General features: G+C 39.8%; 2 protein-coding genes and 2 long non-coding RNA genes across 4 annotated transcripts; all 4 read left to right on the top strand.

Annotated features, from left to right (window-relative positions):
• The first annotated feature begins 4,249 nt into the window (after positions 1–4,249).
• Positions 4,250–5,456, top strand: LOC149048182 (uncharacterized). The gene is made up of 2 exons (XR_016185252.1): positions 4,250–4,992; positions 5,323–5,456. It is a non-coding gene; the product is annotated as an uncharacterized LOC149048182 (long non-coding RNA).
• A 2,266-nt stretch (positions 5,457–7,722) lies between these two features.
• On the top strand, positions 7,723–11,164 carry LOC149048181 (uncharacterized). The gene is made up of 5 exons (XM_089201705.1): positions 7,723–7,882; positions 9,329–9,999; positions 10,116–10,178; positions 10,362–10,481; positions 10,770–11,164. Exon 2 carries the CDS (start codon positions 9,418–9,420, stop codon positions 9,802–9,804), a length of 387 nt encoding a protein of 128 aa, XP_089057831.1. The 5' UTR covers positions 7,723–7,882; positions 9,329–9,417; the 3' UTR covers positions 9,805–9,999; positions 10,116–10,178; positions 10,362–10,481; positions 10,770–11,164.
• A 351-nt stretch (positions 11,165–11,515) lies between these two features.
• LOC113678964 (uncharacterized) lies at positions 11,516–14,296 on the top strand. The gene is made up of 3 exons (XR_003446938.2): positions 11,516–13,095; positions 13,282–13,378; positions 13,494–14,296. It is a non-coding gene; the product is annotated as an uncharacterized LOC113678964 (long non-coding RNA).
• Positions 14,297–15,185: 889 nt separating this feature from the next.
• LOC149048180 (uncharacterized) lies at positions 15,186–16,070 on the top strand. Its single transcript, XM_089202303.1, has one exon. It carries the CDS (start codon positions 15,282–15,284, stop codon positions 16,068–16,070), a length of 789 nt encoding a protein of 262 aa, XP_089058429.1. The 5' UTR covers positions 15,186–15,281.
• Positions 16,071–26,345: the final 10,275 nt, after the last annotated feature.

Below are 26,345 nucleotides of genomic sequence, written 5' to 3'. Positions count from 1 at the left end.
GAGTGTTTTCCAAGTGCTTTCCTTTATATGAAATACCTTTAAATATTTCAACACTTTTCCGCCCGGTGCATTGCGTAAGTTTTTACAAAATTGCCTTCAAAAGATCGAGTCTCTACAGGGCCCACACTGAATTGATAAAAGCAAAAATTCCGTTAAAAATAAAAGAAACTGCCCACCATTTTTCGAAAACCTTTTGTGATTTAAGTCCTTTCAGTGCAAGGCCTTCTTTACAAAGCATGTGGAACTACTAAGAAGAAAACTCTCGAGCATATCCTCCAACTTATCTCTTTCCATTGAAATAACCCACGAAGTACTGGTTTTCAACAGAACAATTTTCAAGGTTTTCCTCAAGGAAGTCAATCTCCGATTTGTTTAAAGAGGATTGATTGGTCGCCGCCATCATTACGCATTCTAGTGTCTTATTCAAAAATTGCCATCAGCTTTTAGATGTCATCCTTTCACGGGCTTTCGCAATATTCGCAGGTTTCATTATTTCCCCAACGACCAAAATTACCGTGTACTCTTACCTTCGACGAACGCCTTCGATGTAGAGTCACCCGAAAAGCTCTCCAGCATATTACACCTTCCTCGAGACCACCGAAATTATACTTTACAAATTCAGGTGTTGTTTGTTTATCACGTCCCCGAGTCCCCGCGCTTCCCTGAGTTCCCGCGTCCTACGTCCCACGTCCCACGTCTCCGAGTCCCCGAGTCCCGAGTCCCGCGTCCCACGTCCCCGAGTCCCAGTCCTACTTTCCCGTTCTACTTTTAGTCACAGCCGTTTTTGTCAATTAACTCCAAACTTCTGTTGTTTACATTTAAGCTATTGTTTTTGTCTGATGTATTTCATTGCTGTGAACGCTAACGAACTGCTCCAAAGGCTGAAAGGTAGACGACAAAATTCAATTCTTGCCATTGCCGTTCGCATACGCGAGGCGGTTTACCTAACTTGTGTTAAATTATAGAAGCATGGTGTCTGTCAAATTCGGCGTTCGTTGCTGTTTGGTTAAGAAATTAAAAGCAAATTTTTGCGGAATTGAAGTTATTTTTTGTTTTTGGACGATAAACACAAGAAATTGCCACACATGTCATCAAAGGGCGTTCCGATTTCTATAGCGGTCTTACATCTCCGAGTGAAATCCGACGAGAACCTAAACAATAGCATGAATATTTGAATACTTAACGAACTACGAAGCGTGGGTACACACTTAAATCGACGTGAAGTTGTAATGCGTGTTTAGCTAAAGTTTACGAATGTATGTACATATCGTTTGACTGGTTCTTTTAGTCAGCGTGTATTCATCGAGTTATGAAGCGAGCAGGTAGTTTGGAGAGTGCAAAAAATGAGTAACGTTTGCTTGAGGCACAGTCAAGAACGACTTTATCTATCTTTATCTTAGTGCTCTCCAAACTTACTAAGGGCTTTATAATTCTATGAACGCATAACCCTACATAAACCAAGCGTTTAATAAATTCACGCTGGTATTATTTCAATTTATAATAGTCTTTTAGGGTTAGACTTAAATATAGACAATCGGAATAAAATAGCGAGTAAAGTTCTGCTGTTGCATACGCTGTTTAGATCGCTGTATCAACTTTGTGAAGGCGTTATTCTCCATGAGCGAAGGGAGACGTTACACTTTATTTCATTTAACTTATGAGATTAGTCAATGTCATTGAGTTTTCTCTCCAAGTTTAAGGTGCAAATAAATACGTTTAATCTCAAAGATAAAAAAAAACTCTCAAATTCCACGATTGAGAGGCCCGTAACTTTGTCATAGACCTAACTTCTGAGCCTTCTTTTCTTATGGCGAGAGCGAACTCTTTACCTTTGAACACGTTCATATTAAAAGATAAAACATCTATATCCCGCTTCAAAGACTTGTCAGTTCCAGTAAAAATTCCCCACCCCACCCTGGCAAGGTTCAAACTCTTAACCCCCGGGCACGGACGAAATATAAGGATCGTAATTGTCCGGCGAAACGTGGTCAAGTGACAGGCTGTGTTAAAAGGGACCGGTGTTTAACATTCAAGAAATTCGCAGAAAGCGAAGTCTCCTATCAAATCGTTGACTTTCTCGTACTTTATACATGCTCTAAATATATAATTGATCGGAAAGGCAAACATTTCAACGTTAGGTTGCCGAAACTGGAAACGGTTGCCCCAAACGCCAAAAGTTGCTCCGAAATTGCTGAGCACAATCGGAACAGGCCAACAGATAACTTAAATATGACTCGAACCATTTTCCATTTTTCTCGGGATTTCGAGTTAGCGTATTGTGCTGTATAAGGGCCTGTTTACATGGAGGTGAGGGACCTCAGATAGGTGAGGTAACCCGCCTAGGTGGGGTAACCCGCCTGTCCATATAATTTCGCAATTTTTGATCACGTTTAGATGGGGTGACCCGCCTAGGCGGGTTACCCGGTCTGCCAGGTAGGGTAACCTTGTCAGCCGGGGTGACAATTTGCCATGTAAACGTGTCAAGGTGGGGTAACCCGCCTAGCTGGGGTCGCATTCATGGCAAAAAGCTCAAAAGTGACACATGTATCTTTTAAATTTTTGTACATTTCCTTGCCGTCTCATGGCAGAAATCACCAGAAACCGCAACGGACACACAAGGAGTGTAAAATGTTCACATTTCAGAATATTTATCATTGTAAATCGACCATATTTGGTTTCCCAAACTTTTCCGTGTAACGTATTAAGTCAACGGTTCCTTGCGAAGTCAAACACTGCGTAACACAACGCGTGACGCTTTCATGAATAAATACATATGTGTCCGAGAATTAAGCTTTCGTCCTCAAACTCCTTAATTTCAAGCGCAACAACAACCTCAAGAAACCTCACCCCAGCACCCCGGGGTAGTAAGATTGCATGTGAATGCGTTTTATTTTTCGACCACGGCTAAGCGGGTTACCTCACCTACCTGGGGTCCCCCACCTCCATGTAAACAGGCCCTTACAGTGGGATACCAGGAAAGACTCGTAAAAGGCACCCAGCTCTCCGCGGCTTGAAACCCAAAATGTGTGTAAAACAAGCTTGAACATACGGCAAATGAAAATTCTTTGGAAAGTGAAAATAGTATGAAATATTTGTGTCCCGATTTGAAAATTTGAAAGCAATGGTGATGCTGCAGAAGAAAGATAAATCTCTGCTGTGACGCGCTGGTTCTGCAATCCGCCCACGAGTGGGGTGGTCTTTGGCTTTGATTCGGTCGAACACAATCTTTTATTAATTGCAATTTTCAAAATGAACTTTCTTTTAACGATTAGTTGACGTAATGGTGTAGAATTATCTAAAGGTATTGATTAGAAATCGAAATCAGGTACGGATCACATAAAACCATTATCACAAGGAATAAGAAAAGGCACGTGCGAATTGTAGACCCAACTTTCTCTTTAGAAGATGACGTAATGTTAAGGTTGTAATAGCTCATACCTAATCTTCATAAGAACGATGCAAGGAAATTCCTAGAAAGATGGCGTTGTTCCTCCCTTTTCATTGCGATCAATGCATGATTTGTTCACAGAGAAGGTGAAGTTATCGTTCCTTTATACTCGGCACGAAATGGAAGAGCTCAGAATTAAGTATATTCTTCTACGTGATCATGTCGGACACGCAGTTGAAAAAGACATGTTGTCCCTCGGCCTTACGACAAGGTCTTCACCAATGCAAGTTTTGCGAGGCGAGTTATTAGAAGGTGTTCCTGAGGCCGAACAGTCTACAGACTTTACTAAAGTTGCTGTTGTTGGAATTAAACGTAAAGTAACGTCAGCAACTGACACAGTGTAGTGATGGGTTTGTGGGTGACGCGGATATTCTGGGGTTGTCTTATAAATAAGAAGCTGGGAAGTGCATTTCATGGTGAATTGTTAGCTTTGATATATTTTATAACATTTTCTGGTCTTTAGGCCGAGGTTATCGTTAAAATCTTGAATGCAGCTTCGGAAGTTGTGACTATTGAAGATGCGGAATTATAAAAGGAGCGCCTAAACAACTTTTCTTAAGAGACAAACAGTATTGAACTATTGAATATATCAGGTGTATGTTGTTGCAACTAGGTGCCCCATGTGTCATACATGGGGCACTTAGTGTTATTTAAAAGCTAGGTAGGCTTTATGAATTTTTTTCGTTTGCAAGAATGCTGATTTGGTTTTTGGTTGCACGCTTCATTTTGTAGGCGTTCAAATGCACCTCTTCCTTATCGGCTTGCTCTTTGTAGGGTTATCATTTATCATCACAGAAAACAAAAAAAATACATCGTTTTAGAGGTGCGTTTTTGGTGAACTAAACAAGAAACTTCAAAATTCAAGAGTGCCTATGTCAAGTTATTGCAAACCTTCTTCAAGCACTATCGATGACTGTAACATTTTCTCATTTCAAGACATGTTCTGATGATGGCCCAACGAGAGTTCAACTTGTGAACAAGAATAGATTTTTCACTTCCGGCCAGGCACAGTGTCTAAAATTTACAGTAAATTTTAGATTTCTCATCTTATGAACAGACCGGCGACTGACGGAGAAAGATGAGCAAGAGGGAAATGATCACAGGCTGGTGAGAGAACTGAAGGAGCAGGTGACACATTTGCAAGCAGAAGTACGAGAGAAAGAGTTGAGAGATACCAGCGTATATGAACAGCTGAGGAAAAAAGAACTACTTGAAGAAACTTTAAGGAAACAATTAGCTGAGACGGAGCAACAGCTGACAAACCTGCGTGGGAAAATACAAGAGAGAAATGAACAACTGAGAGGTGTAACCCAGCAAATGATGACTTTCCAGGGGAAGCTACAAGAGAAAAAATAAGAGGGTGCTAATTTACAGAATCAAGCTACTGTCTTGAGGCAACAACTAAAGGAAAAAGACCAGGAAATGAATGAATTGGAAGCAACTCTGTCCACAGCTCAGGATGAGTTGCGTGAATATCAACGACAACAGTCCCCTGAGTGGGTCATTTCACGGGATCACATTAATTTTGTTAATACCGTTAGAAGGTCAGGGCTTTGTATTGTGTTGACATAAAATAGACTGTAGGTATAAATAGCAGGCCGGATTGGTATTCTACTATACTCATGTATATTAGCCCAACTAGTGTCATCTTTGAGTTAGGTTTTTTTGATCCTGAGACATACTGACAATGGTAGTTGGGCTAATCTACTTGAATACAAAGGAATACTAATCGAGTTTGCCATGGGGTTTATATAATCAAGTATTGTCGCTTATCTCGAGGTAGATATGGATTGAGACATTTTGACTTATCCGACATAAGAAACTTTAGTGCAGTGTTGTGTTTTCCTCTCATTTTTTTCCTTTATCTTTTTCAGGTTGATGTGTACAGTTTTGGTGTCCTCCTCTGTGAGATGTGCATCCGGGAATTGCCAGATCCAATAAGGCGTGATCGGCAAGTCGTCATGGTTAAAAACAAATTGAATCGAGCCCTTATCCGGAAATGTTTGCAATTAGAGCCTGAAGCGAGACCAAGCATACAGGAGATCACTGATGAACTTGAGGAACCTGTTTAAAATAGGTTTGGTTGGTTTTGCTTTTAGTAGAATTAACGTAATTCTGCAATTACCAATGTAATTGTAATGGCACATATGTTATGGAGGGACGCCTCTTGTGTATTTCCCCCCTGAAAAAAATGAGACATGATTAGATTGATTAATTTCCGAGGGAATGGAAAGTGATAAGTGTATCGTCAGCTAAAAGCGTTTACAACGCGGGAGGTTGTCATTTTAGAGTTATGCAAATAGAGTTTATGAACAAATTAGTTTTATGATTTCTTTTGTAGCTCAGTTCTCAAAAACGCCCTCACCTAGATTTACATTTTAAACGAAGACCCTTGTCGTATTTTTGGTAAGGTTTGAAATGAGGGAGAATATCATTTTATATTCTCTTGTTCCAGCTGAACCATTTTCGGCACGTGTTTAAATCCGCTCCTTTATTCTCCAAACTAGGAATTTTAGATATTTTCAGAGTCAATACGTTTGAAATCGCCAAATTCATGTTTTAATATAGAAATAACTTATTGCCTCCATTGCTTCTCAATCTTTTTGTAACGAATAGCCAAATTCACAACTATGGTACCAGAACAGCCAGTAATTATCGAACGCATTTGTGCCGTACAAATCTTAAGCAATTTACAATTCTTTGCCAAGGTCCTAAAATTTGGAACTCTCTTCCTGTTTCAGTCACTCGTTCGTCAAACCTTCTTAGTTTTAAGACGAAAATGCAAGAGTTTTTACTGAAATAATCCTTGAATTGGCCTAGCCGCACATTCGCAGCTCTTTTTCTTTACTTTATTTATTAATTTAAGTGAGGTGGCTCTCCCATAAGCCCGGTGGCTTCCTGGGTCTCCTCGCCTTCTAGCTATAACCGCTGTAAATAAATTTTTTTTGTATTAAGTAAATAAGGCAAATAAAAAAATATGATGATGATGAATGGCGTGTGATTGGTTTGATGCCCATTATTTATGTTACGGATACCTTGCACTTTTAAGGTCATTCCTAACATTACATTGAACATCCTTACTGCGCATGATTTTACACCCGACCACTACGCGAAATTAAAATTTTCGAGTGGCCTTTTCTTTCTGCTCGTTGCTCACCAGAGAGTTCAATTGTCACTTTCTTCAAACGAGGAGCTTGATCTATCATTTTCTCTCTCCCTTGGTGTTGGGCTCTTATTATCTATCCGTAAAATAAATACAACGAATTCTCTGTGTAGGAAAATGAATTCAATTTTTGGAAACGTGAATGTAGTGGGAACTAGTAACTATAATTTTCAAGATATTTTAGTAAGTATTTGATACGCATACTTGGTAATGCTGCCCCAAAATGAAAACTGAGACCTCCCTTTTTTATTTCAAAATTTACATTCCTACAAGGTAAACAATCAATGGGTAAAGTTTGACAAAAATCTCAGTGCAGGTGCCATTTTAGAGGGCTGACCTTAAGATCATACTCCAGGTGCTTCGAAATAGAAAATTCGTATTAAAATAGGCTTTAATTCGTTTTATTCGGATAACGCATTAGTCACGTGGTGCTTTTTTGAGCAAAACGTGCTTTTCAGAAGTCCATAGAAGTAGAAAATGATATAGAGAAAGTTTATTGGAAAAATGTTCTCCTGATTGTATAGTGAATCGTGCAAAGTATCGATTAGGTTCTTATATGAGAACCATGTTTACTCCTCGTTCTGCATATTACAACCTACGTGGTCGCCACATCTTGTCACTTTCTAAGCCGAGAACAACAGTGTATGGTCTACATTCTTTTAATTACTTGGCTGCTAAACTATTGAATTCCCTGTCTGATGGCCTGAGAGCTTGCGAGGACTTATATGAATTTAAGAGGAAAATTCTTAGTTTTGTCAATTTTAACATTTGAATATCACAAGCATGTATTTTTATATATATCGTTAATTACATCCTATTTTATAGTATCTTATATTTTATTAATGTATTATTTGGTAGGCATGTAAATCTTCTATTTCTACTACAATTTGTATTTTCATTGTATTTTATTATATTAAACACGAAGACATTAGCTTTGTAGTTACATTGACATTCGTGTTTAAATACCACAGAGCATACAGAAGATGAGGGACTGGGCATAAACAACGATGGCAAGAGCTGGAACTCCCCGTCGTACCTCTATCAGAGACTTATACAGCCCGGCGAACCGGTCAGCCTCGAACGCTCTGACTTCGAGGAGTAGCAAGAAAACAGCGGGAAACAAGACGAAGAGGAAGATGGAATATTTGAGTGCGATTCCCCGTGTGATGATGGTGACATTCCATCTTTGGAGCGAGAGGCTGATTTTCACATCAGAAGACTGAGGTTCCCGCTGCGGAGGAAGTATTCGCTTCAACAGCTGAATGTGTTAGGTCAATTCGTCTTTATCTCCCTTGTTATGAAACTATGGGATTGCCGTCACGTTTTGTGTTTAATTCACTTTTTGACATTATTTATTCGTTCTTTGATACCGACCTGTCTGTAATGCGTTTGTCCGTGATCGGTGATTTTTATAGAGGAAGTCGTTACCGAGACTATAGCGTACGTTATTCAAAAAACTACTTTGAAAACTTCTAAAATGAACGATATTATCATTCTGGTGAAAAGAGATAAACTTACGCCTAACGGTGATCATAGACTTCAAAAGTTCAACGCTGGTTGAGAAAATCATCACCCACCGAAATAGCCCTCCTCCTACGGTTAGGAAATAGACTAAGACAAAATTGTATGATCGTGATCGGGATTGGCCGGCATAAACCGTCGGGATCGCGGGATTGAAGAATTCTATTGAGGACCCTTTATCAACTCATTTGATAGTACTAAATTACCCTTTTCTATGAAATCGTTGACTTTTTCGTTTTTTGTGCTCTGAATCTATTCACTTGCTCAGAAAGGCAAAAATTTCTCTAGGTTGCTAGAACTGCAAAAATTTGCCCCAAACGCCAAAAGTTGCTCAAAATTTGTCGAGCACAATCGGGACAGGCCAACAGATAACTCGAATCCCCCGCTAACTCGAACCATTTTTAAATTTCCGGATTCTTGGGGGGCTCTGCTGTATTCCATCTGGAAATCAGGAGAGACTCGTAAAAGGGAACCCAGTTCTCCGTGGCGTGGAACCCAAAATGTGTGTAGAACAGGCTTGAACATGAGCAAAATGAAAATTCTTCGGAAAATGAAAATGGTTTGAAATATTTGTGACCGATTTGAAAATTTGAAAGAATGGTGATGCTGCAGAATAAAGATAAACTAGCTGTGTCGCGCTGGTTCGAAATCGAGTGGTGATCTTTGGCTTTGGCTTTGACTCAGTTAAATACAATTTTTCTTAGATTGCAATTTTTAAAATGAACTTTCTTTTAATAATTAATAGACGTGTTGGAGTAAAATAATATAAAGGTGTTCATTAGAAAATCGAAATCAGGAAAATATTTGGCTCTCAGTCATGACGCATGGATCTTGCTGCGCTCGGTCGGTATTTTCCCTCCCACTCAATCAATAAGTGCATACTCTTTTACGGCAACTGCACACGCATTGCCTTTCCAATGTTGCTTTCCAATGTTCCAGTGCCCCTCAGACATGCTCTAATATCTGCGGCGTTGTAGTGTTGATTATGGCTGTTTATGCCGGTACAGCCCGACCGTTTTTTTTTCACACATTACCACTTCAGGTCAATCGCAGACAATGTCAACTTCAAATGTCTTCATAAGTGCCCTAAGGCGCTATGCAAAGTATTTGCGTAGAGTGATGATGGGATGGATCGGTGAGGAATCAATTAACCTTGATCATGTGGTTTCTTCTTCTTTTCTTCGCCCCGAACTTAGACACGAGAGCCAGTCAGACTCCGATTCGCACTTGCACACTCCTAGAGTACCGTCATCAAAAGGAGACAAATGACAACACCGCAGAGGCAATGGGATGGGACTTTGTATTCAAAGAAAAGCGGAAAGGGAAGGCAGAACTGAGGGCGCTCAAAGCAACAGTGAAGCAGAGCATAAAATCCTCAACAAAGAACAATTACAAGATATCGATGATCAATGAAAAAAAGTCAACAAAAGTGAAAACAGAAATGACAAGGCCAGTTAAGAGAAATACCGTGTTATTCCTGTTAAGAGAGTGGGTGGAGAGAAAGATGGAAAAAACAAGGCCGATCTTGACAGAGCAACTGACGACGATGGAGTCACTTGTGATGAGAAGAGAAACTGTGATGACAGCCCAAAGTATAGGCCAGGTAATGGAAAGAAGCATAGAGGAACCGGGAAGTCTCATCAATGTCCTGAATGTGACTATTCTTGTGTAAAACTATCAAAAATGAAGAGACATATCGACAGAAAACATACTAGGGCTGTCGGGAAGAGAGCGTTCCATTGTGGGAAGTGTTTATGTCTTGAGTGTGGCCATCGATGTTCCAGGATTAAGGACCTAAAGAAGCATTTGTCTACAGGACACTGCGTAATATCCAGGACTTAAATATTGCAAATGCAAAATGCTAACGGTAAGGTTCGCTCAGCCTTTTTTTTTTATTAAACATCTCTAATTACAACTTTCATATCTACTTATTTCAGACTATTAGACGAGTCCCACATGACACATAGCATATCTTTCTCTTAGAATTTGAGACGTGGAAAGCGGACACTGAGGAGTAGGAAGGCTGCTCTTTTGTCAAGGTGACAGGTGTGTTACTTAAAGAAAGCGGTAACCTTAGAAAGTACAATAGGGGCAGTCTCAGCAGGCAATTAACATCTCTCACTTGCAACCAGTAATTGATTGTTAGTTAATTGATTGATTAATTCATTTATTCATTCACTGATTCACTTATTTCTTAACCTTTTTATGCTTACTTATTTACTAATACAGGTTCAAAGAAACAAAAAACCAGTGGGCTCAGGGCCGATTATTTCCAGTGCAACCGTTGTGGGAGTTACAGGCCACGCAGGACTGGAAAGAGAAGAGGAAAGTCTAACGGTTGAAGTTCAGGTCAACGAAAGAAATCCCTTCTTTGTAGGCATGTCATCTCAAGTTGTCTGTTTCAAAACTAAGAGAAACCTCTAAGTTACTTGTCATAAATATCATTTTAATTTATCAATGCTATAGGGAATATTTATTTACCTGTCTTTCTGTATTTCTTTCGGTCATTTGTTTCTTTTTTTAAAATAATATTGCATCGTTGCTTTATTGTACTAAACTTGCATAAACAATCGGTCAGAAACGATGTTAATTCATTTAGTTTTAATAATGAAATACTCTGCATTTTTCTTTGCACAGGAATCTGCAAGATAAACAGGAACTGTACTTCCACACTTAATGTATCTAATCTAACGAATGGCGAAGTAAAAGTGGAGATCTGCTACACCCACAATGGCCACACAAGAGAAATCCAGCATACGTGGCTACCAAAAGAAAAAAGGCAAGAGCTTGCGGCAAAAATCCAACAGGGGGTTCCGAGGGAGATATTTCTTGACGACGTTGGAGATAGTGTAACGGAGAATAACTTCCCTCGGCATCACTTGTTGGGGAAAAAGGGTCTGTTGAATATTGAAAGAGTTTTCGGGCTGAAAGACTTTCAGCGTCACATTAGTGATCAAGATAGTGCGTTAGCGTGGATTACGGAATGGGAACAATCAGCAGATACTAATCTCATACTCTTCTACAAGTTTCAAGATGAAGTGGTAGAAAGTGATTTATCCAAGGAGGACTTTGTCTTGATAATACAGAGTCCTTTTCAAAGGCACATGCTTCAGAAATTTGGAACCAAAGGCATTTTTTGTGACAGTACTCATGGTACCAACGCTTACGACTTCCTTCTTACTATATGCTTCGTGGTAGATGAGCATGGCGAAAGATTTCCTGCTGCGTGGTGCCTTTCTAATCATAGGCATTTCATCGCTATGTGTACGTTCTTTCGTGAGGTGAAAAAGAACTGGGCTGGTTCCATCACGAGCACATGGTTTATGAGTAACATCGCCCCACAATACTACAACGCGTGTGTGGGTTTTATGAATGATGTCCCACGGCCCCAGAAGCTGTTATGCACGTGGCACGTGGATAAGGCCATTAACTTGGAGCTCAGAAAGAAAATTGGCGACTTATCTACCGAAGCAGAGATCTAAAAAATGTTCTGTACAGTCCTAAAGCAGACGAACCAATCATTTTTCGATAAGTGTCTGCGAGCTCTTCTCCACCGGTTGGGTCTCTCCTCTAACGCTGTCGCGTTCCATAAGTATTTTGCGCGTGATTGGGTCCATCGGTAGCATCAGTGGGCGTATTGTTTCAGAACTGGTCTCGGAATCAACACGAACATGTTTGTGAAAGGCTTCCACAGAGTTTTTAAATACAGATATCCTAAAAGGGAAAGTCAATAAACGCTTAGATAACTGCATATTTAATTTATTAAAATATGTTCGCGACAAGACCTTCGATCGACTAATCAAAGAAGCCAAGGGGAAATCTACAGATCGAGTAAATATGATACATGATCGTCACCTACGGAGCCTGTCCTTACCTGTTGAGTCTGTTAACTGCGAGGAAGATGATACACGGACAGTTCTTGAAGAGGACAGGAGAAGTTCACATTAAGTCTGCCGAATAGCAAGTGCTTGTGAGGAAAGAAATTGTGGGTTGAGATTCCAGGGGTGTTGCGTCTGTGTTCATCTTTATGTCTGCAACTGCCTCGACTGCTTGATTACAAGCACTATTTGGAAACACATACATCTCGTGAACAGATGTTTGAATGGTAGCTCAGTTTCTAAAGACTACCCTAGTCAGTTCCCACGCCCAGAAAATAGTTCCATGGATCCTGAATACCAGGAGGCATCTAGTGATACTGCAAACTACGACCGTACCAACGAGATGAACTTTCTACGAGACTGTCTTAATTAAAGAACTGTGGGCGAGAATAGGGAGAGTGCCATAAAGAGGACGAAACGATCCCTCAGAGCGAAATTGCTCAGAATGATCGATGACGTTAAAGTCTGCGAAGATGAAGATGTGCTGCAACAGTTGGAGAAAAGTGTCAACTCCTCTTATAGTTTGCTCACTTCGATCAAGCAGCACAAGCATATGACTAGTACATTTTCAGCTGCTATACCTGAAAGGAATGCACCTGCCAACAAAAAGATTGAGGTCCAGAAACGTTTTTTTTTTCCCACTAAACGAAAGACACAGAGGAGAAATATCAGATTGGCAAAACCAACTAAGGGAGAGAAGATGGAGATGATTGAGAATTGGAAGAATAATGAGCAATCAGAGCAGAACAACATCAAAGTACCTGTAGACTTCACATTGCAAAACGATAGCGCACAAAATATGTTAGTCTTCATTGTTTGAAAATTTTCTACTTGCATATAACACCTGTCTCACCTCACCACCCGATAATTTCTTTTGTAAGATTGCAAGAAATGCTTCACTGGTTAACTGTGGAAAAACATCAGTCCATTAAAGATCTGGTCAAATCTGCCATTAAACTGTCTGTTTCTGACGTATTGGATATAGACAGGGCATCTTTGATAACCGAAGAGGCAATAGAAGCTAACTTAGCAGACTTGAAGAGGTTTTTATACAGATGATGCCTGGAAAGCAGTTGGCAAATTAGGTTAGGATGGCTCGTGTACTTTATAGAAAACACGGTTTATGTTTAAGTGGTATAAATACCTTGTCTAAAACAGTTGTGTGATACAATAGTAAACGAGACATATACCTTCCAAAACAGCGTCATGTGATGAACAGCCTTCTTTAGATTTGAACAAGTTTCCTAAAATAATTTTACTCCTTTTTATAGCCGAAAAACTGTACGAAGACTGGTTTTGCCATCATTGCAAACAATCAAGGTACTTCGACATGATTCAGTGCGAGAGTTTCTGCTACTGGTTTGACTGGTAAGGTGTCTTTTTTGTTTGTTTGTTTGTTTTGTGTTTTCTCTTTTTGGGGTCTAACAGAGTTGTTAAAAATTACCAAGCAAAATTAACGTAATCCGCGACTTTCTTCTTTTAGGTGTTGTGCAAAAATAGATGAGGAGCCCGGTGAATGGATTTTCCCCACATGTGAACAACTATCCCAGCAAATCAGTGTTCCACGTAAAAAGCTCCCTCGATTGAGGCCAAGCCACATTTCTCCTGCAGAGCATACTGCAAATGAAAAATGTCGGTCGCAGCGTCACGCAACATTGCGTGATTTTCCAAACGTGACAAGCAGTTGCTGTATTATTTTAAAACTTACAAACTTCATGGTCCTGTATAAATAAATTCAACATAAAAAGAACGTGATAAAACGGTCTTTCAGTTTTTATATCGGTGTATAGTTATAGATTATTTAGCTATTCCCTGTGAGTGACTGTTTAATACAGGTTCAACCGTAATATGCACTTCTGTTGTAGAGTTTGGAAGTGCATGTACTGTAGTGTTGCTGGTGATTGATCCCCACTAATAAAGAAGTGTTAAGAGATGTCTCAAGTCGTCTTCAGAATTAACCTATTTACGACAGAGTATATTTAGTTTAGCAGTTTCAAATTGTGAATTGATGCAAAGACAGAGAAGATTATTTAGTTTACAGTGCATTTAGGCTCATACGTTTCTCCCCTGTTCTGCTCATTTTATTTTCCCTTTGATCTTCTCAAGGCAAAGGATACAAGGGGACCTGGCACAATACTTTGTATTTTAATTAAGTATTGAATTTCTCAGCTACTGCTGAAATAAATTGGAAGAATAGAGAAAATGCATAACACAGAGCTTTTATGAATTAATCCTAGTGGGTACCCACTCTTAAAAGGCTGAACAACACAAATTAGATGTGCCCATTAAGAAAAGAAAAAGTGAGAGAGGATGTAGAAGGATGTAGGAGTGGCCTTTTTTATGTGAAAGTTTATCACTGTAAGGGTAAAGGTAAAGTCTGTATTCAAGCTAAGTGGCCCATTCAGCCAGAGCTTATTCTGGTTTCCTTAGTGTGAAGGGACTAGCAGCATCACTTCTGCCTCAGGATGGGATGCTAGCCCCAGTATTTTATCAGGCTTCCCTGACAATATGCTGGTACCTATTTACAACATGTATACTCCTGGGTGGAGAGGGACACTATGAGAATTAAGTGAATTAAGAGAATTAAGTGTTTTGGCCAACACATTGAGCGTGTGTTTTTCACATCACATTGGGCCAGGGGCCTGTTCTTGAAATTCTTGCTAACTTAACAGGCCTAACGCTATCTTTCAAAATTAAAAGTAAGAGAATAGAGAAGCAGGCTCTGACACCAGAACCAGTCCACTTTGTTTCTTTAGCTGATAGTTTTATTGTATGATTCTCAAACTTTCTTTCAAACATAATTCTCAAAATTCTTTAACAAAGATGACGGTCATTTGCAAGCAGCCGAGGATCTTCTCCGCCTATGTAAATAGGCAATTCGTCGTTTATCAAACTTACAGGAACAGTTCAGGGAAAAAGATGACCAGTTGCAAGAGAAGGAGGGGATAAATCTACACCTGCAAACTCTCTTGAATACAAAAAATCAACAACTGGAAGAGAAAATTAGACAAGAACAGAACTTATACCAAAAACTGCTAGTAGTAGAAGAGCAGATTTCACAATCTCAAGCACAACTAAGGGAGAAAGAGTTGGAAAAGGCTAACTTGTTAAAGAAAAGAGATTGCCAAAACGGAAACCTGCGTGCGATCGTCAGCAGGTGACAAACGCGCGAGATCAATTACAAGAGGAAGAGTTACTGAAGACCAACATGCGGGAGCAACCGGAGAGAAAAGAGCAACAATGAGTTGAATCGAAATTGAGATTAAGGGAAATGAATCAACAAATAAGAGATCTTCAGATCAAAGAGAAAGACAGAGCAACTGCTGCTTTGCGAGAACGATTAGGAATTACGGTACAACAAGTTGGCGAGCTAGAAGAACAGCTGACAGTAAAAGACCGGGAAAAGAATGAACTAGAAAGAAGCCTTTCAACAGCTCAGCATATATTACGTGACAATCAGGCTCAAAGATCACCAGACTGGGTTATTCCTCGTAATCAAATTCAGCGGACGACCAAATCCCTCGGTAGAGGTGCTTGGGGAGAGGTTGCCCAAGCAAGGTTCTGTGATTGTCTCGTTGCTGTAAAAACGATATCTGATGTGATTCTTTCTCCTCACAACCGCAGGTTGTTTTTTGAACGAGAAATGGACATTGCCCCGAGATGTCGACACCCTTATTTATTGCAATTCGAGGGAGCAACAAACGACGACCACACACCTTTGTTTCTCACAGAGCTCATGGATACAAGCTTGCGAGCACTGTTAGAGGAACGATCTCTTTCTCAGACAGAAATCCCCGTTATTGCTCTGGATGTGGCTCGAGGACTAAACTACCTCCACCAAAAACGCCCCATTCCTATTCTTCACCGTAATATCAGCACTGCAAATGTGTTGCTGTGGAGACATGGTAATCAATGGCGAGCTAAACTGTCAGATTATAGCACTGCTAATTTCAAGAAACAGATCATGACAGTTGTACCTGGGGCTCCAATCTACAGAGCACCTGAAGCACACGCTACAAATCAAACGGTCAACCGTTTTCAAGTCGAACACAACACTTAAGTCTTACTTAGTAGGACCTAAAGACGCCCTGGAACCATCAAAACAAGGCGGTGTCGCTTACAAGATCTCATGCAAATACGACAAAGTGTACATCGGTGAAACTGGGTGATCAATGCGAGGAAGGATAAAAGAACATGACAGAGACATACGGTTTGATCGCACTCAGACCTCTGCGGTTTCGGAGAATGCTAACGAAACGGGGCATAGTCCTATTTGGAGCAAAGTTAAGTTTATTGATCGTGACCCCCACTGGTACACACGTAGGGTCAAAGAGGCTATCCATATAAGACTTCATCCCAACAACATCAATAGAGATAGCGGAATCGACATTCCCGAAGCTTGGATACCCACGATCAAACAACACGACAGCCGATTTATGAGGACCTATGAGGGAACACCATCTAACGACCGGAATAGTAATGAGGATCGAAATGCACCAATGGCAGCCTACCAAAGTGCTACAAATAGCGACGCGTTAACAATCGACCTCATCGCCTGATGAAGACTAGCAGTATTGCAGTCGAAACGTCGCGATCTACATCATTAGTGACTCTATCGTGAGACAACGAACAAAGTTCATCTACTATCCTACAGCACGATGAACAATAGGCACATATTTTATTATATTTTTAGTTTGTTTGTTTGTTTAGTCGGACTAGATACAGCTATCATTTTGAATTTTTTGTTTTTGTTTTTCGTGAAGTCCGGTCGTTTGGGTGAGAGCGGTACTGAAAGGATTGCTCTTGGTGACAAGGAATGACCCGTAACAAACTGAGCGGCAGACTCCAGTGATGACTTCTACTCAGGGTGTCGAAATGACAGTAACTTCCCCTGAAAACGATCCTTTTAAGGACTTCTCTTACCTAGACGATCAAATTAGCCGTATGAATATTCCTTCTGGTTCAGATAATTTACTGTAAAAATACTTGAGGATGTTACGCGACTTAGTGTTCTCCTAAAAAATGACTGTAATGATACTTCTCAACAACATTTTTTTTTCTTATACCTTGTGACTGACCAAATTTCCAGAAGAAAAATTTGTTCCAATACCGAGCTGGGGTTATTCATCAGAATCCACAATAAGTAAGACCCTGATCTCGACGTTCAAAGTAACAAATCAGTGAAGACATGATCCTTGCAGGTGAGCATCAGTAACGAAATTACAGAAAAGAAATGTGCAAAATTCAGGCTTCGACAGGATTGTAACCCGTACCTTTCCGGACGCTATAACCAATTGAGCTGCGGAACCTCAGGTTGGAATTGTTTCAAATTCTGATAGGATTGTTGTTCCCGTAGAGAATTATGAGTAAATGAAATAAGTAATATTTTGATCCCAGGATGAAATACAAAGTAAAGAAAGGATCTTTGCAGGTGACCTGCAGCTAAATAAATTGCAAAATAGAAGCTCTTCCCCTCGTCCTATCTACAAAAATTCTGAGCTCTTCCCCTAAAAATCTGTAGAACTTAGCATTTCAGAGCTTCCTTATCTGCTCACAACTGCTCTAAATTTGGCCTTATCTTCTTTCATTCAGTTCTATGAACACTTTTGATGTTTATTTTGATCCTCCTCTGTGAAAGATCGTTCAGCAATATGTTTAGTTGTTTGCCTTTAGATCCTTGTAAGATATTCTAGATTCTCTGCGATCACAACAAAGAAATTAATTTTCATCTTACTTTCAGACTTATTAATTTATCATTGGCACTTTCCTTCAGTCAAAGAACGTTATATGCGATGGGTGACGCACAGGAACTTTTAGTTAGTGCCTTGAAAAGTCCAGCAGCGCTCTAGCTCGGCAACTGTTGCTATGTTTCCCTAACGCAAGAGACGTCACAGTCCCCGGAGCTAACTGTGTACCCAAGAGTAGTTGAGGTTGGTCTTGTGAGGAAGCAAAACTTAATAAGATAGCAGCTCTGCAAGTTAACCTTGAGATCAAATCAGACGTAAAACTAAAGACCTCAACAAAAGCTATTAGGCTTGTACCAAAGTGATCTAACATGATAACCACCCACTAAGAAGCGAAGAAATTTTAGTTTGTAATGATAAGCACAACATATAGTATGTACAGCTGATCTAAAACATGTTTTTCGCAATTAAGTTAAAGTGTCAAACAGAATCAGTTCATTTTCGAAACTTAAACTTAAAATTTAAATTACTGCGCGTGTTAACTAAGTGCCCAAACATAGAGGTTAATGCTTCCTTCCACTGAGTTTCGTGTCCTTCATATCGCGAAGCCACCGACAAATTTTGCGCTTTTTCCTGTGCTCGTAGTGCTCGTAAGTATGATTTTGCTCGCTCAGGTTAATTAAGGCCTGGGTCAAAAATAATTTTCGCCTCCAGTGCCCCCCCAGCAAGGTTAGCGGAATTCGCGTGGACTGCACGAGTAACCATAGTTACTTGGAATCAAGATCGCGTAGTTCGTGAACGGCATCCGCCATTTTGAAGTGTCGGCTTTGCATTGGTTTTTTTCATCTTCGTTGGTGAATCCGACAATCTAGAGGAAGACATCAAAAGAAGGTAATAACATTTTCTTTGCTATCTTCATTTCCTCAAAAAATGTTATGATATCGCTATCTTAAAGCCAAAGAGAACCCTTTTGAACCTACGAAGACTTCTAAACACCGCTCTCAACATGTTCATTGATTTCACTGCAAATACAATGCAATGGTTTTTAAGTTTTAACCGGTAATAATTGCAACAATCATTGTCAATGATGGACTTGTAATTGATATATGTGTCTATTTGAATGTAAATATTTTTGAAAAAGTACGGACTGAGTTCCAATGGCGATCGGTTGGCTCTCTCGGTGTAGCGCGTCTCTTGTCCTAGTATTGTTATTTGCAACATCTCTAAACATCTCATCTGTACCCGAAAGGCTTTTTGATGATGGAAACTTGTTTCTGGCCCTTAATTTAAACTCTGCCAGCTTTCCTGGACGAAACTCTGGTCTACCAAGACGCTCAACACGTGTTGCCTCGTCGCCATCTTGGAAACTTCAAGCTTCGATTTACTTGGCTAACGTCAGTCTTTCTGCCTCGTACTTACTGCTCTTAGCCGGGGATGTGAGCTCCAACCCCGGTCCGGTGAAAGATCCGTGTGCTATTTGTTCTAAAGGATGTCGCTCAAACCAAAGAGCTATCAGCGATCATAGCATTGTGTTCTGTACTATCAAGGGAGGTGTAAAGAAACTTCCACCAAAGTTGCTCGAGTATCGTTGTTTTAAAAGCTACAACAAAGAAGCATTCTTGCGTGATCTCAGCAACTTACCTTGGAGCATAATCGAAAGTGCTAATGATGTTGATGATGCCGTGTTCCTTTGGGAAGGTCTTTTCAATAGCATTGCAAACGACCACGCTCCGATAAAATCAAAGCGTGTGAAGGGGACAAAGACACCGTGGGTTACGAACAAACTCCTCGAAATTCGGAGTGATCGAGATTACCACTGGAAACAGGCTCAGAAGTGTAAGAACTCGCAGTACCACTGGCAAATGTACCGAAAATTGAGGAACTGTGCGAATAGCGAGGAAAAGAAGCTGAAATCGAAATATTATTGTCGACTGATAGAAGATGCTAAAGGTGACAGCTCCAAGATGTGGAAAGCAATTAAAGAGACACTTCCCTCTAACCACAATGAAATTAATGCAGTTTTTGGTCATGGAAAATTGCAGACTGACCCCAAAGGCATTGCAGAAACTCTAAACAATCACTTTTCAAGCATCGGCAAGAGCCTTGCAAAGGCCTTTCGTGGTTTAAAACCGACTCAGTACGATGCAGTTCCTACCTTATCGTTCTCTCTCAAGTATGTGACGTCAGCCTTTGTTGAAAAGCAGCTGCGCCTAATGAAAACCAATAAAGCGGTAGGACTAGACAGCATTAGTGCACGTTTACTCCGTGATGCAGCAAATGTACTTGCTTCACCTCTGCGGGATATCATAAACCTCTCTTTTGAGAAGGGTCAATTCCCATCATCTTGGAAATGTGCGAAAGTGACTGCTCTTTTCAAAGAAGGTGATAAGTCCGATAAAGATAACTATCGTCCCATTTCTGTCCTGCCCACGGTCAGTAAAGTAATTGAGAGAGCTGTTCATTCTCAACTTTACGGCTACCTTGACTCCAACAATCTGCTTGCTGTGAACCAGTTTGGCTTTAGACGTGCAAGATCTACCGCTTTAGCTCTAACGCAGTTTACCGATGAAGTGCTAAGTAATATGGATAAAGGTTTAGTAAATGGTGTAGTTTTTATTGATCTGAAGAAGGCCTTCGACACCGTTGACCATGTCATTTTACTCGGGAAGCTCAAATCTCTAGGATTACGCAGCAAGAATCTTGAGTGGTTCCATCCCTACCTATCCTCTCGTTACCAGAAGACTGTGATTGGTCAAGCCTCTTCTCCTGCGCGGAAGGTTTCCGTTGGTGTTCCTCAGGGGTCTATTCTCGGTCCATTACTATTTGCCATTTACATCAACGATCTACCCGAGGTCCTTCGGAACACTACGGTCACCTTATTCGCTGATGACACTGCTATCTACTGCTCTTCTCAATCAGCCCGTGACCTACAGACCATGTTGAATCAGGATCTGGACAGGCTAGCTCAGTGGCCCTACGAGCATAAACTTACACTAAATATCTCGAAGTCTAAATTCATGCTCATTGGCGGTCCAAGGAAACTTAACACCTTAGAAGAATTCACATTAACAATCAAGGAGAAGGAGTTAGACAGAGTCAATTCGTTCAAGTATCTGGGCGTAATTATCAATGAGAATCTGTCTTGGACTGATCATGTGGATTACATTAAGACCAAAGTGTCTCAGAGGCTTGGCGTTTTACAGAGAATAAAACATCTTCTGCCAAGAAATACAAGGGAACTCTTTGTAAAAGCCATGGTGCTGCCAATCCTTGATTATGCTGATGTGACTTGGGGGGATAAATCCAACACCACTCTGATGAACAAGATCCAATTACTCCAGAATAAAGCAGCTAAATTAATTTTAGATATGCCAAAGCATTCATCAGCAACAGAAGCTCTTGATCTACTTGGTTGGGATACATTGGAAAAAAGGCGAAGATCTCATCGTCTATTTTTGGTTTTTAAGTCCTTGAATGGACTAATTGATTGGAATTTTAATTTTAATCATTTTAAAGACATGCATGATTATAACACTCGTTTTAATAACAACATTTGTAAACCACAATCAAAGCGTACATGGGGTCAGCATCGGTTTGTTTGTCATGCAGTAGATGACTGGAACGCTCTCCCAGACGGCATTAGGAACATTTCCGATTTTTCAGTTTTTAGACGTCTTGTTAAAAACATGTAGTCTCTTCTATTGATTATACCCTTTTATCCTTTTCTTGATAACCATATTTATATTTTCTGTTATCCTTACGTTAGATTTATGCAGGGCCTCACTGAAAACCACACTTTGTGACGTGGGCTCCCTGTCAAAAGATCTTATTTATTATTATTATTATTATTCTACCCACTACACCAGAGGAGTATCTTTTAATTCAAATGCATCACAAAAGTTCTGATACATGCATATGATTCTGACCATAGCCTTCTCTCTTTGTTGATAAGACATGATTAATTACCAGTGCTTACTCTTGCCCCAAGTGGGGCACTGTTTTTTTTGTGACAAGAGCAAACACAAACTGGTGTAAGATGTGTCATCTTCTCAGCCCTTAACTCATAAAAGATGTGCCATCTTAAGAGCAGGATAGGTTGCCCTTGTTACAAAGTCAGAAAGGAAAATTTTAAAATTGTATTTCTTGCTTTTTTTTTGTTGCTCTTCCAAGTCAATATTCCTGTTAGAAGGCTATGGTTTTTAATTTTAAGTTTGATCTGCCAGTTGCTTGCCTAAATTCAATTTCATAGATCAATAATTGACAGGAATAATTGGGAAATAAATCGGTACATGTATGTTATCTAGCAGCGATGTAAAATTATAGACATGAGTATGACCTATGAAGTAATTTGTACCTGATGGACCCTAGAGCACCTCATTTGTGCATTATGAAAAATGTCCCTCTAACATTCATTCACAATTCGTAAAGCAGAAGTACAAAATTAGTTTAGACCAAGAGCACACATAAACTTGCTAAAGACATGTATATACATTGTAATTTTAACCTTGCAAAGCCCAATAAAAAGACTCCTGCCATGACATGGCTAGGGTCACTTTACCTGATTAGAGTGTTAATTATTACTTTCTTAAGCAGAGGTTTCATTAAGATTTTGAGGTGATGGGAAATGTACAAGGAAGCAGGCAAAATATGTTTTGATTCTGATTTATGTCAGTCACAACATGCAGGAAAAATTATGTTCCCAGCCAGGCAATTTGCTCAGTGTCAGGCCCGTGAAACCCCTGCTTAAGCTTATAGTATTCAGTGAGATATTATGGAAGCCAGTGTTGCCATAATGCCTGTTGTTGTTGGTCTTCTTACAGGGCTGGCATCCAAACATTCTTGAGCCATGGATACCAAAAGTGGAATGTTTTGCTTAACACCTACTTTGAACAGAATTTTACCAAGGGAAAAAATATCACTGGCTTCATTAATTCTTTGCAGGAGGAAAGGAGCTGTCACATGCTTTTCCAAAATCGATGATGTAGCCATGTTTGTTACTCACAAGAAAATTATTAGCCTTCAAATCACAGTGAAGAAAGCCTTTTGTGTTAATATGTGAAAGGGCTTCAGTCAAATCATGTGAAATAATTAACCAGTCATTTGTTATGAGTGAGCTTTGCACATTCTGTATTGTTGCACTGTTTTTCTGACAAGACAATAGTTTGCTTATTGTTACAGATGTATTGTCTTCCCCTTTAAACTCCATTATTAAGGAAATGGGCTGCTTTTGAAGCTGCACACCTATTATGGTTGGGATATTTTTATGTGCGAGTGCCTGCATAATGTGAGCCTCCTTTATTATCTCTGTGGTTTCCTGCATCAGACACTGTTTTTCCACAACCTTTATATCAAATCGTGTGTACTGTTTCAGAAGGCATCGACCATAGGATCCTTCTCCCAGTATTATATTATCTCCATTGGTTGGAAGAAGTTCAGTATGATTGATTAAGTTTACAGTGGATTATTTGGTACTTGCATTCCTTTTAAAAAACTGGAAAATGAAGGCAAATATATTATAGAGAGTGTGCTTAAATAAATGCTAGATTGCAACACAAGTAAAGGTGAAGATTGTTGATCTCATTGTTTGGCATGCAAATTACTGCAAAGTAACTAGAAACATTTCTCCTCCTCCAGATGGACTAGACATTAGCATTGGATTTTATTTTTTTCTTGGCGTGCTCTCCCTCGACGCTGCCGCTTTTTCTCAATTGTGTCTTTCTTTTTTTGGAGCTGAAGTTCCTTCACTTTTGTTTGTGCTTCAGCAAAGCTTATTTTAAATATTTTCTCAAAGTGGCCATTCACTTTTGAATAAATGTGTTTTACAGCAGTTTTAATGGCTTTTTGCGTTGGTTTCACTTTACTTTGTGTCACCCCACTTTCAATAAGGGCCTCTTTTAAAAGTTTTCGGGTTTTGAAAATTTCTCCACTAGGGAAAAAATTATAGATGGCATAATAGTGCACTTGACAACCTCCACAATTTGACAGTGTGTGCTGTTTCTTCTGCGCTGTATTAAGAGCTTTCCAGTTTACCATTGAAAACGTGTCTTGGTACTGGGCCCTGGCTTTTGAGTTCATCTTTCGGAAAGAGCTGTATATTGCTTTGGATTTCTTGACGTAGGTGGAACGTTCGACCGCAAAGACTTCCTGACTGTCACCCTCGAACGCTGCAAGATAGTTCTTCCACTTTTCACCAGGGTTAGTTTCAACCGAAGCAGTTCCAACCTTACGAAAGCTCTCCTTTACAGCAACTCTTGCAAATCCACAATTAAAAATGACAGTCATTTTCGTTTCACACGAATACACTTAGCTCGTTATCGAGTAGTACCTTTGTTAGGGAACAAAACCTTGAAGACTTTCAAGGAATCAGTGCGATAACTTTCAAGTTTTGCGCCAAAATTGTAATTCGTCTCGTTATATGATACTACTTGGGATAAAATTACAAACATTCTTTATTCTTACCGCCCAAATTTGCAATTGTGTTTTATTAAAACTGTCAAAGGCGATCTAACCCTGGATTTACAGAGATGCAATCGACCTCAGAAAACGAGAAAAAGAAATAAATTTCATCAAAAATATACAAAGTTTGCCTGTATTACTTCTGAGATTGCTCCAATATTAGTATTTGGTAGTGTATCAGCCGTTAAATTATTGCTTCTGAACATTCGCGTGACTCGCGTGTCAAAATGGCGGACACTAGGTTGAATTACGTGACTGCGAGTTTTCAAAATTCCCACCTCTTAAAAAGTTTTAATTTGTCTTTCTTCCAAATAAATAGGAACCTGTGGGATTACTTTCGTTGATAACGGTTGGAACCAGGTAAAGGCTAAGATGTTTTCGGGCGAAAACCATGATAGAGGAAGCAGCTTCGCAGAGACAAAACTTGATTTAATCTGCCTAGCACATCTCTCTTTTTTTTGGCAGCCATTCCAAGTGGTGAAACAATGAAAAACGTCTCAAATATTCATAGCGATAACTGCATTTTGATTTGCCTTATGTTTAGTGGTGGGAATTTGCTCAAGAAAGCAACCGACGAATTTGGCGCCTAAATTAACTGTTTTTGGCTGTTGAGAGTATCATATTACGCTGTCACAATTCAGTCCGAGAGAGAGATGGTAGTGATACACATTTCTGCCAAGTATGAGAAAAATCCCTCGCAAAATAGCTAAGTTATTCTCAATTTTGTGAAAATATGGGTTAAAGACAGGGTGACCAAGGCCTTAATTAACCTGAGCGGTGGCAGGGGCGGCCGTTTTGGGAATATCGATAACTGTAGACTTATTTCACCACTGTCAAAAATTACGCGATCTGATTGGCCAATTTGCCGTTGTGGATGAAAGTAAAGACAACATTGCTCGCGTCAACTCGCAATGGTCACGCACTGAAAGAATCGTTTCTTAAGAAAAAAAAAGGGAAGATTTGGCCTTGGTAGTTACTATAGTCGTTTTTTGTTGAAAAAATTGTTGAAAAATTGTAAATCATATACTGGATTTTCAATACACACGTTGAACAAGATCTAACAAATTTGAATTCGGGTTTTTCTCCGAGCGTTCATAATTTTCAAATTATGAGCGTTTGCAAGAAGGCAGGCACCCACCTGCTCTCCATCCAGCCCTTAAGTCTATGACTGTGAATGGATTTCCACACACGTTGAAGCAAACAGGCATCCCTAATTTACACAACTACTAACACTGGTGACGGAGAGCACCACAAGACTTTATGAAACCCTTCATGTCAAGTGTAAAATTCAATTCGTTACAGCACTGGCAGATTTAGTCCGAGCAGCTGGAACTTTACTGAGAAAGGTTATGTCGTAAAGGATCGCGGCCTGCGCCTGGGGCGTCGCCAGGATTTTTTAAAGGGGGGGGGGGGGGGTCACGCTGTCTGAAACAGAGGGTACTCACCAGGATGACATGTCTACCTCCAAGCCGCGTTTTACTCGATGTGATGACAAAAAAAAACCCTAAAGGGAACCGCGGCATGACAATTTTGAACTAGAATAACTCTTGTTAGATTACCGACAGAAATACTTCGGGACCTTTCATTTTTCAAATTTTCCTAACCTCTTATCCGCCTACTTGGTTAGCACTACTCGTAAACGAGCCCACAGTGCAGTGGTGTCTGTTAAACGTCATGCGCACTGAAGAACTTGATCTGCCCTGTTCTTATCGTAGTATAACATAACGTCTAATTTGTTAATTCAGTTTCCAAGTGAATGTGTTATCAGGTTACTGAGCCCGGAAAAATGTGTTTTGTTGCTTAAGTATTTAAATTTTTGAACTTGATCGGCTGAAGTATTAAAAAACTGTTTTTTTTTTTCTACGCAGCTTAGAAACTTATCCAAGAGCTAACAGGAGGTAGCAATTCACTCTATTTGCTTTGGAAGACCTTTATAAAGCAAAGGAATCTGTAAGTCACCACTCCTAGTTGGTACTATTAGAACTGAGGACTGATCATGATATTTTTCATTGTTTGAAGAGCATCAATGGTTTATTTAGTTGTAACTCGACATTCTGTAATGACTGTTTCTTTTATTTATGGCCATCGGAGCCAGAAACCCGGAAGTACTTTCATTAATAGTCTGTCTATGATAAGAGTAAATTACAACACAATTTACGCTTTGTTATTCAGCTTAATTCTTTCTGTTAGCTTAA

This window comes from Pocillopora damicornis, chromosome 3 (assembly GCF_964200805.1).
Source record: "Pocillopora damicornis chromosome 3, jaPocDami1.2, whole genome shotgun sequence".
Lineage (NCBI taxonomy): Eukaryota > Metazoa > Cnidaria > Anthozoa > Scleractinia > Pocilloporidae > Pocillopora > Pocillopora damicornis.
This window is presented reverse-complemented; position numbering and strand designations above follow the sequence as displayed.